This window comes from Antedon mediterranea, chromosome 1, assembly GCF_964355755.1.
Source record: "Antedon mediterranea chromosome 1, ecAntMedi1.1, whole genome shotgun sequence".
In the NCBI taxonomy this organism is placed as follows: Eukaryota; Metazoa; Echinodermata; class Crinoidea; order Comatulida; family Antedonidae; genus Antedon; species Antedon mediterranea.
This window is the reverse complement of record NC_092670.1, coordinates 8,419,221-8,432,605: the sequence shown is the minus strand read 5'-3', so window position 1 is coordinate 8,432,605 and position 13,385 is coordinate 8,419,221. Positions and strand designations below refer to the sequence as shown.

At 32.1% G+C, this 13,385-nt stretch overlaps 1 protein-coding gene across 1 annotated transcript; it reads right to left on the bottom strand.

Annotated features, from left to right (window-relative positions):
* Positions 1 to 886: 886 nt before the first annotated feature.
* On the bottom strand, positions 887 to 8,184 carry LOC140040936 (uncharacterized). The gene is made up of 4 exons (XM_072087227.1): positions 8,159 to 8,184; positions 7,863 to 7,922; positions 5,812 to 7,580; positions 887 to 2,250 (listed from the first exon to the last, which is right to left on the bottom strand). Exons 1-4 carry the CDS (start codon positions 8,182 to 8,184, stop codon positions 995 to 997), a joined length of 3,111 nt encoding a protein of 1,036 aa, XP_071943328.1. The 3' UTR covers positions 887 to 994.
* Between the last annotated feature and the right edge of the window lie 5,201 nt (positions 8,185 to 13,385).

Genomic DNA, 13,385 nt, shown 5'->3' with positions numbered 1-13,385 from the left:
ACGCCTTTTATTGTTTTAAATTAAGAAATTTTATAAAAATGTCTTTAGGCCTATTTATGAAAATGTTATTTCTTAAGGTTTAATGCAAGCTTGCAAATGAAAATAACAATTTCTACTGAGTGATCAGTGATGAATATTGTAACTTTAAATTTAAGTAGCAAATAAAGAATAACTTTGCCTTTGCATCATATACCAAATTAAATATAATTAAAATAGCAATAACGACATAACTTAAGTGTGCCTGTGTTGTCTTTTGTGTAATATTATTTTAACACATTTAGCTATCGTAAAGAAAAATCGGTGCGATTAGTAAAGGCAAATAGAGAATGGTATAGGACATCTTCAATTTATTGTAGTAGAGGGTTAAGCGTTACAGCCACAAAATTAGAACAATAAATAATAAAAACCAAAGCTATATACAATAGAACGAAAATGAATCATTTTGTGTGGTTTAAGTCCAACACTTCACAACAACATAACTTAACAAATACAGTACGATACATAACATACCAGTATTGAAATTGTGTGCGATTTCATACAGTACACACTGTACGGTAGAACTTGTACTGTTTTGTGATTGGCCAAAACTACTGTTGCTAAAAAATGGGCAAACATAACAAAAAAGAAGCAGATATTAAACAAAACGATTTGAAATAGTAATACAACGTACAGTATTCACATTGTATGATAAAATTGACACTTATTAAAAAGCAGTATTATTCGTTTAAAACCTATGTCATAACATCAACCTCCTAAAAATGATGTAAAATTCATAGATGTTCTTTCCTACAAGAAATCAATCAAGGCCAATCAAATTAAAACTTATTTAATACAAGAAAAATACTTTTAATGGAAAAAATAAATAACGCTCAATTTCTTCTGTTATTCTAAAATGCACTGGTATCTTAATATTATTCGCTGTAAAATTAAAATAGAGACATTACACATTGTGTACACAATGTTCGGCTCTCTTGTGTGTATTCTCACATGTTATTTAAAATGTATGCAAGTTATAAATGTTACCATGCGATGTCTCTTCTGTGCGTAAGTTAAACATATCATTGCAATTGGATTTGATAATATAATCTTCACATTCATTCCCTATTGTGTGTCTTTCCAAATGCATTTGGAAGCACCTTTTATCTTGGTATTTCACTCCACAATATTCGCATTTATACCGTGGCTCTCCATGTGTTTTCAAATGTGATTTTAATCCTTCATTTGTTTTAAATGTCTTCCCACAATGTTCACATTCATATGGTCTCTCTTCTCTGTGAATTCTCAAATGTTTTTTTAATATTCCATTAGAGGCACATTTCCTCCCACATTGTTCACATTCATATGGTAAGTTTCCTGTGTGTAATTTCAAATGTGAGTTTAAAGACCCATTAGACTTAAATTTCTTTGTACAAAATATACATTCATATGGCGTCTCTTCTGTATGTACTCTAAAATGATCTTTCAAATTTGCATTAGCTTTGAATTTCTTACCACATTGTTCACATTCAAATGGCGTCTCTCCCGTGTGAGATCTAACGTGTACTTTTAATTTTCCACTTTGTTTAAATTTTCTTCCACAATGTTCACATTCATATGGTGTTTCTCCTGTGTGTACTCTCAAATGTTTTTTCAAATTCTGACTGCAGCTAAATTTCTTTCCACAATGTTCACATTCATATGGTTTCTCTCCTGTGTGTACTCTCAAATGTTTATTCAAATTCCCCCTTTCTTTAAATTTCTTCCTACAATGTTCACATTCATATGGTGTTTCTCCTGTGTGAATTCTCAAATGTTTTTTGAAATTAGCATTCTGTTTAAAATTTTTTCCACAATGTTCACATTCATATGGTGTCTCGCTTGTGTGTATTTTCAAATGTTTATTTAAAACATCAATTTTGTTAAATTGCATTCCACAATTTTCACATTCATACGAAGTTTCTTCATCGGTGCATACTCCTAAATTCTCATTTTCTTTATTCCCAAAATGTTCAAATGAAGTTTCTTCGGTGGTGTGTATTTCCAAATTCTCAATTTCTTTTCGTTTTTGATCATGTAGTTGAAAATGCTCGTAGTCTTTTAACTCTTTAAAATGCACATGTATTCCTAAATGTTCCTTCAAATCACTTAACTTAAATTTATCTCCACAGTGTTCACATTTGTACTTCATGTTGGTTTTCCTCTTTTTTACTTGATCGATTAGTTTTTGTTTATCAATAAAGTCAAATTTCAATCGTCGTTCTCCACATATATCTAAATAAAAATTTGAAAGAAAAAGATTATAAAAAGAATGGAAATAATAAACCCTGTATTTTTCAGTACACGTAGGCCTACTGGTACACGTGGATCAAAGTGGAAAAGTTCCCATTAGTACATTTAACCAGGGAGATGTAACAACATTCACCAGCCGCCTGAGGTAAAGCTGTCCAAGCTTTCCAGAAAGAATCGAAGAACGGACGCAGTGGGTAACTTTTCACGTCATGGATCCAGAAGGAAGGGGAAGCCCCACACCCCTCAATTTTAATGTAAAATATTGGACACTTCACTTCATTTTACAACTTTTATATCCTGCCTTCTGGTTCCGCTATTATTTATAAATTAGAATAATTTATATTTACACTGAAAATGTATAGGGAATCGGAAAACCTGTTTTTAATCTATACAGTACTGTAGTTCTCGTATCGTCGTAAGAAACATGGTCCAAATACATACATGTAACATTATACACCGTGATTGCCTCAATTGAAAGAAATAGTGAATACATCTAAAATATTTAAATGTGTACGAATCATAAAAAAACTCCTCTTTTCCTTTGCTAATACACAGTCCCTCAATTGAGTACCTCAACGTTTATGCTGCTAATAGTATTTAGAATGTTGAACACAAGTAAACTTTTCAAAAAGTAAGGAGAAAAAGAAAACAACAGAAATGGGTGTAGAGTATAGACAATTTAGGCAAACACAACAATTCGTAAAAACTTGGAAGGGCAACAATTAACGTATAAAAGTTTAAACTTAGTTGTGGCAACCCTACCTACCTACCTACCTAATTATCGTCTCTCATCAGTCGTCCACTTGCTGCCTATTAATGGAATGGGAGGAAAAGAAGTCTTCAGCAAGACCGGCAGGACACGTAATTGGCTGAGACTGTATATGCAAATTAGATTATTTTACTAATTGATTGTAATGCACCCACCGGGACAATAACATAAAACAATTGTTAGAGTGGCGTGGCGATGAAATTGGGTGGACTTGATTGAACACTACAATAGAAATTGCATAATACAGTAGGATACACGCCTTTATAATACTTTTGAAATTCTACTTTTTCAAAAAAATATTTGTGTATAATTGTAAAGGTTGTGTTAATTGACTATTATATATTAAGTCAATTTGTTTTGAAACAGAACAATATAACTTTTAAATTATCATCTGATCTGTTTTAATTGAACACTTACCCTCAATAAAAAGTGAGGCATATTCAGCTGAAAGTGGTAAAAAGCAAATTATGTATTTTTAATACGAATTACTATAGAATATATAAATTATGTCATAGCAATAACATAGATGATGAATATCACTTTCTGTTAATTTGTCCATTCTAAATAAGTTACGTCATGAGTTATTACCAGTTTAGTTTTATAATTTCCCTTCTGAAAGTAAGTTCATTATTTTAATGGCTTCCAGAAATATCACTTTAATGGAAAATATGTCTAAATACATTTTTTGTGAATTAAAAAAAGAAATATTTCTTTCTGCATCTAATTTTTGTAAATAATATAATAATATGTACAAGTATCAAGTATCAAGTATCAAGTATAATCTTTATTCGTTCCCACAAGGAGAAAATTTACATTGCTCGTCTTCAAATACATCATAATTACAATATATAAAATAACATGACAATACAACAATACCAATATTAAAAACTCACAACAAGAACATATTATTACATATTATTTCATGGTGCTCATCTGGATGAATGTCGCTGATGTCTCCTGATACCTGTAGGCAGAAAGGAGAAAAGATATCGGTTTACTTCGGGCCTCTGGCCTATGTGCTGTATAAATGCCCTTGACCAGAAGTCTAGAGAAGAAGAAGTATTACAATTTGTTTCAGTAATTCAAATAATTACAAATAAACTTACACATTGTTCATTTGACTAAAGTGAGGCATATTCAGCTGAAAGTGGTAAATAGCAAATTATATATTTTTAATACGAATTACTGTATTACAATTTGTTTCAGTAATTCAAATAACTACAAATAAACTTACACATTGTTCATTTGACCATCATGCTTTCCTTTTAGAACGTCTAAATTAAAACAACACTAGATTAGTATTTGTAGCAGACAACGATAAATATATTTCAATTTGTGTTATTTGAATTAAAGGAAATCATATATTTAGTTCTAATATTATCTGAATAAAAGGGACAAACGAAAGTATTCATCATAATTTGCATACTCTTTTATTACTATTAATACGATTCCATCTTCCGTTCATGTAAAAGATTTAGCACCATTAATATCCAACAGAAGAAACAAACAATAGAAAATAGACACACACACTTACAAAAAAGTACTGTTTTTACTTTATTGGTTGACTTTTGTTACGTTACCAATTGTTATAATAATTGTAAAAGGTAGGCTACAGTGTTCGAATGTACGCTGAACGTCTTGCAATTATGTAGAAAAATTAGATATTATTCCGCTTTTCATGAACGTACGAATACATTTTCTAACGTTTTCTCCAACCTCCGTATTAAAACAGGAACTGAAGTTTTTAGTCGCGTGCAGCGCGACTCTACAACTCACTATGTCGGTCCGTCGGTTGGTCGGTAGGTTGGTCATAAACACTAACTTGAGCACGCGACTGCAGCCAGCCACCTATATGGCCTTGTTTTAAATTGAAACAAAAAGACAAAGAAAAATGATCAAAAAACGAAAGATTTAATGTCAAACATGTTTAACTTCAACCATCATCTGTACCCTGTCATAATGACGCTAATTGTTTATAAACAAAAAAAAGACATATGTCTGCACAAATTAATTAATTGTTTAAAGGTATATTTTGAATCTGAAAAAAATAATTTTGTTAAATGTTTTGTTGAATATGCCATTTTAATGTTACATAATAGTTATTCACTTCACTATTCACCACAAATTGGATCGGAAAAAAAATATTAACGTAAAAAAAACTGAAAGCTAAAGCAGACAAATTGTCTGGAAGACAATGTGTTTTTGATTGATTTTAACCGGTTTGGGGGACAATACATCTTTACAGTATTAGTAACTTATTAGTAACTTATAGTTTAAACATTATCTAACCAATGTATTCTTCTAAATATATTTACAGTAAAATTAAGGATCAGGTCAAAAGTTATACTACTGAACGGATGAGGTTATTTGAGATAGTCACTGCGATAAACATTACACCCTCCCCTCGATCCCTCCTACAAGTATGCCTAAGTGTAGTTACGGCAGTAGGATAAACTTTATATGGCCCCCTAGTAAACTTGATATGGTTAAATTAATAGTATAATGTAATTGTCATTCTGGTTAAATTCGATCCCACAATGTTCCCATCTCATATGGTGTTTCTCCTGTGTGTAGGCCTATGCCTATTAATTGTTCCATTTCATATGGTATCTGTGTTCTGTGTATTAAATGTTCCATTCCATATGATGTGTCTCCTGTATGTTCAAATTCATATGGTATCTCTCCTTTATATTCCATTTCATATGGTGTCTCTCCTTTATGTTCCATTTCATATGGTATATCTCCTTTATATTCCATTTCATATGGTATATCGCCTTTATGTTCCATTTCATATGGTGTCTCTCCTTTATGTTCCATTTCATATGGTATATCTCCTTTATGTTCCATTTCATATGGTGTCTCTCCTTTATGTTCTATTTCATGTGGTGTACTATTTTCTTTATGTTCCATTCCATATGGTGTCTTCTCTTTATGTTCCTTTCCATATGGTGTCTCTCTTTTATGTTCCATTCCATATGGTGTCTCTTTCTTGTAGGTTATAAAATTAGTTATACATTTCTGTTCACATTCATAAGACGGTATTTCCTTTTTTATGTGTATTCTCAAATGCGATTTTAAATATTCAATAGTTTCGAATTTTATTCCACAATGTTCACATTTAGATTCTGTCTCTCTCTTGTGTGTTATAAAATTATTTATAAATTTTTGTTCACATCCATAAGATCCAGATGGTGTCGCTCTGAGTATTTTCAACGGTGATTTTACATTTACATTACCTTTGTTCTGTTCCAAATTATGAGATGGTGGCGTTATTTTTGTGTGAATTCTCAAATGTATTTCCAATTGGTTTCCTCCTTTAAATTTCATCCCACAATGTTCACATCCATAAGGTGTTTCTCCTGTGTGTATTCTCAAATGATTTTTGAAGGTCTCCCGCCATTGGAATTTCTTACCACAATGTTCACATTCAAATGGTTTCTCTCCAGTGTGAATTCTCAAATGTAATTTAAAATTTTTATTGCCTCTAAATTTCTTTCCACAATGCTCACATCCATATGGTCTCTCTCCTGTGTGTAGCATCACATGTTTTTTCCATTGTCCTTTATCGTTAAATTTCTTCCCACAATATTCACATTCAAATGGTTTCTCTCCAGTGTGAATTCTCAAATGTAATTTTAAATTTCCATTACCTCTAAATTTCTTTCCACAATGCTCACATTCATATGGTCTCTCTCCTGTGTGTAGCATCACATGTTTTCTCCAGTTTTCTTTATTGTTAATTTTCTTCCCACAATATTCACATTCATATAGTTGCTCTCCTGTGTGTAACCGTGTGTGTACTATTAAATATTTTTTAGAGCTAAATTTCTTTGAACAATATTTACATTCAAATGGTTTTTCTCCAGTATGTACTCTCAGATGTTTTTTTAAAGAACCACTAGCTCCAAATTTCTTCCCACATTGTTCACATTCATATGGTTTTTCTCCTGTGTGAATTCTGACATGAGTTTTCATTGCCCCGCTTTGTGCAAATTTCTTCCCACAATGTTCACATTCATAAGGTTTTTTTCCTGTGTGTATTCTCAAATGTTTTTTCAAATTCTCGCTACATTTAAATTTTTTACCACAATGTTCACATTCGTACGGTGTCTCTCCTGAGTGTAAACGCAAATGTTTGTTCAAATTCCCCCTTTCTTTAAATTTTTTCTCACAATGCTCACATTCATATGGTGTCTCTCCTGTGTGAATTCTCAAATGTTTCTTCAAATTCGCATTCTGTTTAAATCTTTTATTACATTGTTCACATTCATATGGTTTCTCTTCTCTGTGTATTTGCAAATGTTGTTTCAAATCTTCTTTTTGTCCAAATTGCTTCCCACAATGTTCACATTTATATGAAGTTTCTATGGCAGCGTTTATTTCCAAATTCTCACCTTCTTTCTCATAGGGTGTCTTATCTTGTGGTTCAACTTCGTTTGTGTTTTCACATTTTAACTCTTTAAAACGGACATGTATTCCTAAATGCTCCTTCAAATCACTTAACTCAAATTTATCTCCACAGTGTTCACATTTGAACTCCATGCTGATGTTCAATAAAAAATCTTTTTTTAATGATTTTTAAAAGTTAATGTTGCTGTTGAGTTCGTCCTAATTGCGATGACATTTCTTCATAATTATAGGCCTACTGTACTGTAAATTTAAAAAATCCAATAAATATAAATAAAATTTACCAAAAGTACAGCGTGGCATATATTGAATAAGGGGTAGTAAAGTAGGCAATAACATAAAGTAAACATGCACTGTTCATCAAAAAACTTGTGGGTTTGGATCGATCGATTACTCTAGGCTTGAAGGAGCCTAGTACCGGCTTTTTAAAGTATTTTTTTTACCTGTTTTTATCATGATTGTCTTTAATATTGTACGACTACGGTTTCAGTCATTGGCTGCTTGTGTCATTTGAATAAAGATATACCGATATATTATATAGATATAAAAGATCGTAAAATTTGGAAGAATTAAAGTAAAAAATGTATGTATATTTTAAAACATTTTTAAACAACTTACGGAATCCACAACTTACTGCATTAAAATATACACAAGTTACTGTTTAGTGCAATTGCATAAACAAAAATACACAACAAAATCCTGGTACTTACCTACACTGCCGTCTTCTCGGTGATTGCCATTGTTTCACTTCCTGCTTAAAACTTAGCAAACAACAGTTTTATCCAAGGATATTCTAACAAAGAAAAAACACCTATAATTAGATTATGCTGTACTTCAATTTGATTGGTCGAGACTATAGGCAAATAATTGACCAACCAATAACTTTAAAAGTGCAGTTTGATAACGACCCAAGGCCATTATTGATAATTACATTACAATTATAATGAAAGCAAAAATGTTTGTTGTTGAATATACAATGTTTGTTTGTGTAATGTTGACAAGCTGGTTGGCTAGATAATTATTAAATCATGGAGTTATAATTATTTATACGTCGTCGTTGAATCATGACTTCCCTCTCACCAGGGAGCTCCCTGCTCTCACTATTTGGAGTTAGTTACCATCGTAAAACATGGAGTACACTCCATGCGTAAACGTGTAAAACAAACCGCACTAAATTGTACACATTGTGAATGGGAAAAAATACATAAAACAATTAAGTTGTGGTTGTACTTACCATGGTACAGTTCCCGGCCTTTTTGTCCACTTCTTTCGCTGCCTGCATACAAATAACAATGAACAAATAAAGTAGCAGTGGCCTTCATCCACTCAGACCATGGAGGTATAAAATATTTTATACCTCCATGCTCAGACCAGGCGGAAATAATGGCTGACAAAGACATCTCGTCGCTTAATAGTTGGCCTACTGTACTTTGATTGGCCGAGACTATTGAAAATTTACATGTGGACGTGACGTAGTCAAGAATTTAATTAAACAAAAGATTTTAAAAATGAGGGTAACAAAATCAATGGAAACCAAAGTTCAATCAAACCAATTAATAGTCGCTGGCACAGAAAATATTGTTACAAGCCGTGACTAAGAAAAGAATGAAACATTACTGTATAAGTAATTTATAGTTTTAACTTTATCATTATTTTAAATGCTGAAAATATACATAACATTAATTCAATGTTAGTAATAACTGCATAGAGATGTATAAAGTTATATAACAAATAATAGTAGTATTAAAACTACTATTACTGCTATTAATAATAGTATTTTCTTTAGTCATTTTGTGTCATTTTGTGTCACTCATTCTATTAAAACTTACATCCCAATGGTACGCCCTGCATTTTTAATTAAGCACCACTGATAAAGATCAACTGATAAGGAACACAACGCACTAAAAAATAGGCCAAAACAAAATTGTAATGATATGTAGGCTTTAGACAAAATCAAAATATATTTAGGACGACCCAATTCATCATTACAAAAGGAAACAATTTCTATTAGGGTCCAGTGACAGGAAATTTCAAAATAGCAAAAAAAAAAAAAAAACAGCTAAATAATATTCTGACGCGATCAAAGATTTTATTGTTCTTATTGATTTGGTACTCGATATGGGTTTGGTAAGTTTTGTTCCTCAACAACTGCAGGCTCTTCAAATGCTCCAAGGTCTCCAACAAAGACATCTAGTTGGGCTGCAGGTTCCTCTGGAACAGGTCGCACACATTTATTACACGTCCAATCAATGTAGCCGTCGCGGATACCAGCAAGATAGGCAGCACGTGTTATACCAGTACCGCAAGTTCGATGTTGGCACTCCTCGCAAAAAACAGCCTCCTGGCGATGATTAACAGGTTCTCTACACTGGATACAGTCGTTCATTTTTGTTGCAGTCAAAGATAAATCAGTTTGAAAGTGAACATGTACGTACTAGCACCCCCCCCCCCCCATTTAATACAGAGAGTAGACCATTATTTGCGCAACTATTGTGTGCCTTTCGCAAAGGACACTTTTTACTATTGACACAAAATTACCTTTGATTTACGCATCTTCCGACTTTTTGGTTTACGAAAAGCAACCGAACATTATGTTTTGTCTTATGTGTTTTATTATATGCATTAAATCAAAGCGCCTCAAAGACAAATGACCAATTATCCTATAATTATGATGTATTGTTTCTATAATGAATGAAATCAAAGCGTCATCACAAAGACATACTTTCTTTTTATTCAATATTGTTGCTTTGATTTGTTTGTGATTAGCACAATATAGGGGATTAGTATTATTTGTTTTATAGAAAGTATGCACGCATTTTGATGATGCCGTTGTGTTGACTGCATTTTCTAAGTAGATTGAATCAACGCAAAGATACTCATATCATTTTAAATCATTTATTTCGTTTTTTTATTAAACTAATTATATTATAATATAGCAGTATATACATTCTACTGTAATAAATGTAACTCATTCAGTATTAATTCACATTTAAACATAAAACGAAATATATTGTACTATTCAATTTATTTTATATATAAAGCTGCTAACTGTTTAAAAATATTATTTGTGACACTCTTAAATACAGTATTTTATTTTCAAATCAAAATAAATACATCATAAAAACATCGTTAACTTGAAATTATATTATAATGGTATAGCAGTATATACATTGTAATAATATAGTAACTCATTAAGTATTAATTAACATTAAAACACAAAACATATTGTACTATTCGATTTATTTTATATATAAAGCTGGCTAACTGTTTAAAATTTTTATTTGAGACACTCTCAAATACAGTACTTTATTATCGAATCCAAATAAATACATCATAAAAACATCGTTAACTTTAAAGCCTGTGTTGTACACGTCGTCACTATTACACTATCATAACGGGCACTTTTGGCGCTCAATACAATATCGCGTTCTGTAACCGGCCGAGATGAACCACTACCAAAAAGTGCTCCGGTGGCCGCATGTTGATGATACGAGTTTTTCCAATTGGGAAAATGTGAAGCTGCTGAAATGTAGATATGAATTCATATAAAAATTGTTGAATGTTGACATTATAATAATGGTCAGTTGAATTAAAATGTAGTTTTATCATGTCTTTCGTCAAAGTTATAGGGCCTAAACATTTTAAAAGAGTTATATCTTTTGCTCAAATCATTATCTTCCGAAATTGTCATCATCATACCAAAACATTAGAACATAGTGTGGGTCACGTAATTTCACCTACTACACTGTATATAGATATACCGTATATACTGTACATATTAAATACGACACTAATAGCAGCACTCTATAATAGTAGGCCTATGCATCAAGTCATGGATGGAATACATCAATGTTTTGCGCTCATAGTTTATTTAAAAAAAATGAAACGTCAGTAAAATTGTGTTTTCACAATGATCACAAATAATTCGTCAAAGTGACGAAATGAATTAAATTAATTAGCTGTTTCTGAATCTCTTCCTATAGCTTTGTCTTATCAAACTAAGAGTGTGATTTGCCCAAATATGGTAGTGAAATGCCCAAATATGGTATATGACATCATCACGTCCACACTCATCACATTTTTTGTCACATAAAATGTTGATAGTGCTATGTAGACAGTGCTTTATATTTTATCATCAATTGACTCTGAATCCTTCTGGGCAATTATAAATCTTTCTCTAAATCGCTAAATGATTTTTTTCCTTGTTTTATATGATGATTTTGAATATTATAAATCTTTGCTTTACCGTCCTGACCACCGATTCTCCTCCTCAGTTTTGTTTTACATTATTGTTTTTTGGTCAAATAAATAAATGAAGAAACATTAAATTTAAATAAGGCAATCATAATATTTTATTGTAATTTCCACTTTTATACTAAATCAAATGAAACAGAGATATTAAACATTGCAAACTACATAACCAAATAAATTGGTAATTCTGCATTGTTGGAATTTTGTGCGATACCACTCTTTCCTACACCACTGACCTACTGTACAAACTGCTATTATTTTGTGCGATACCACTCTTTCCTACACCACTGACCTACTGTACAAACTGCTATTATTTTGTGCGATACCACTCTTTCCTACACCACTGACCTACTGTACAAACTGCTATTATTTTGTGCGATACCACTCTTTCCTACACCACTGACCTACTGTACAAACTGCTATTATTTTGTGCGATACCACTCTTTCCTACACCACTGACCTACTGTACAAACTGCTATTATTTTGTGCGATACCACTCTTTCCTACACCACTGACCTACTGTACAAACTGCTATTATTTTGTGCGATACCACTCTTTCCTACACCACTGACCTACTGTACAAACTGCTATTATTTTGTGCGATACCACTCTTTCCTACACCACTGACCTACTGTACAAACTGCTATTATTTTGTGCGATACCACTCTTTCCTACACCACTGACCTACTGTACAAACTGCTATTATTTTGTGCGATACCACTCTTTCCTACACCACTGACCTACTGTACAAACTGCTATTATTTTGTGCGATACCACTCTTTCCTACACCACTGACCTACTGTACAAAATGCTATTATTTTGTGCGATACCACTCTTTCCTACACCACTGACCTACTGTACAAACTGCTATTATTTTGTGCGATACCACTCTTTCCTACACCACTGACCTACTGTACAAACTGCTATTATTTTGTGCGATACCACTCTTTCCTACACCACTGACCTACTGTACAAACTGCTATTATTTTGTGCGATACCACTCTTTCCTACACCACTGACCTACTGTACAAACTGCTATTATTTTGTGCGATACCACTCTTTCCTACACCACTGACCTACTGTACAAACTGCTATTATTTTGTGCGATACCACTCTTTCCTACACCACTGACCTACTACTGTACAAACTGCTATTATTTTGTGCGATACCACTCTTTCCTACACCACTGACCTACTGTACAAACTGCTATTATTTTGTGCGATACCACTCTTTCCTACACCACTGACCTACTGTACAAACTGCTATTATTTTTGCGATATACTCCAAAACACACTGGCCTATAAACTATTTGATTGAAAACACGATTGCATACATATAAGTAATTAAAATGAAAGCAAATATAAAAATAAATCAAAGCCTATAACATTGTAAACACTGTTATAATGAAATCACATTGAAATAACATTTCAATAACTTAAATATAATAGATCAGTCATGTCATCGTAGCACTCCATAAATAATTTAGAGATGCAATAATTTACAATGTAGTTGCCCTAGTTAATTTTGTTTAAAAATTGTTGCACGAATATTTACTGTTAATATTTTTAGAATGGTACAATTTGATATTATTTCTCTTTAATTTGCATTGAAAAGATTTCAAAAGCGAGTAAACACACGTAATATTACCGATTGTTACTATTTTGGCCTATTCTAGCGGTAACACTGTACA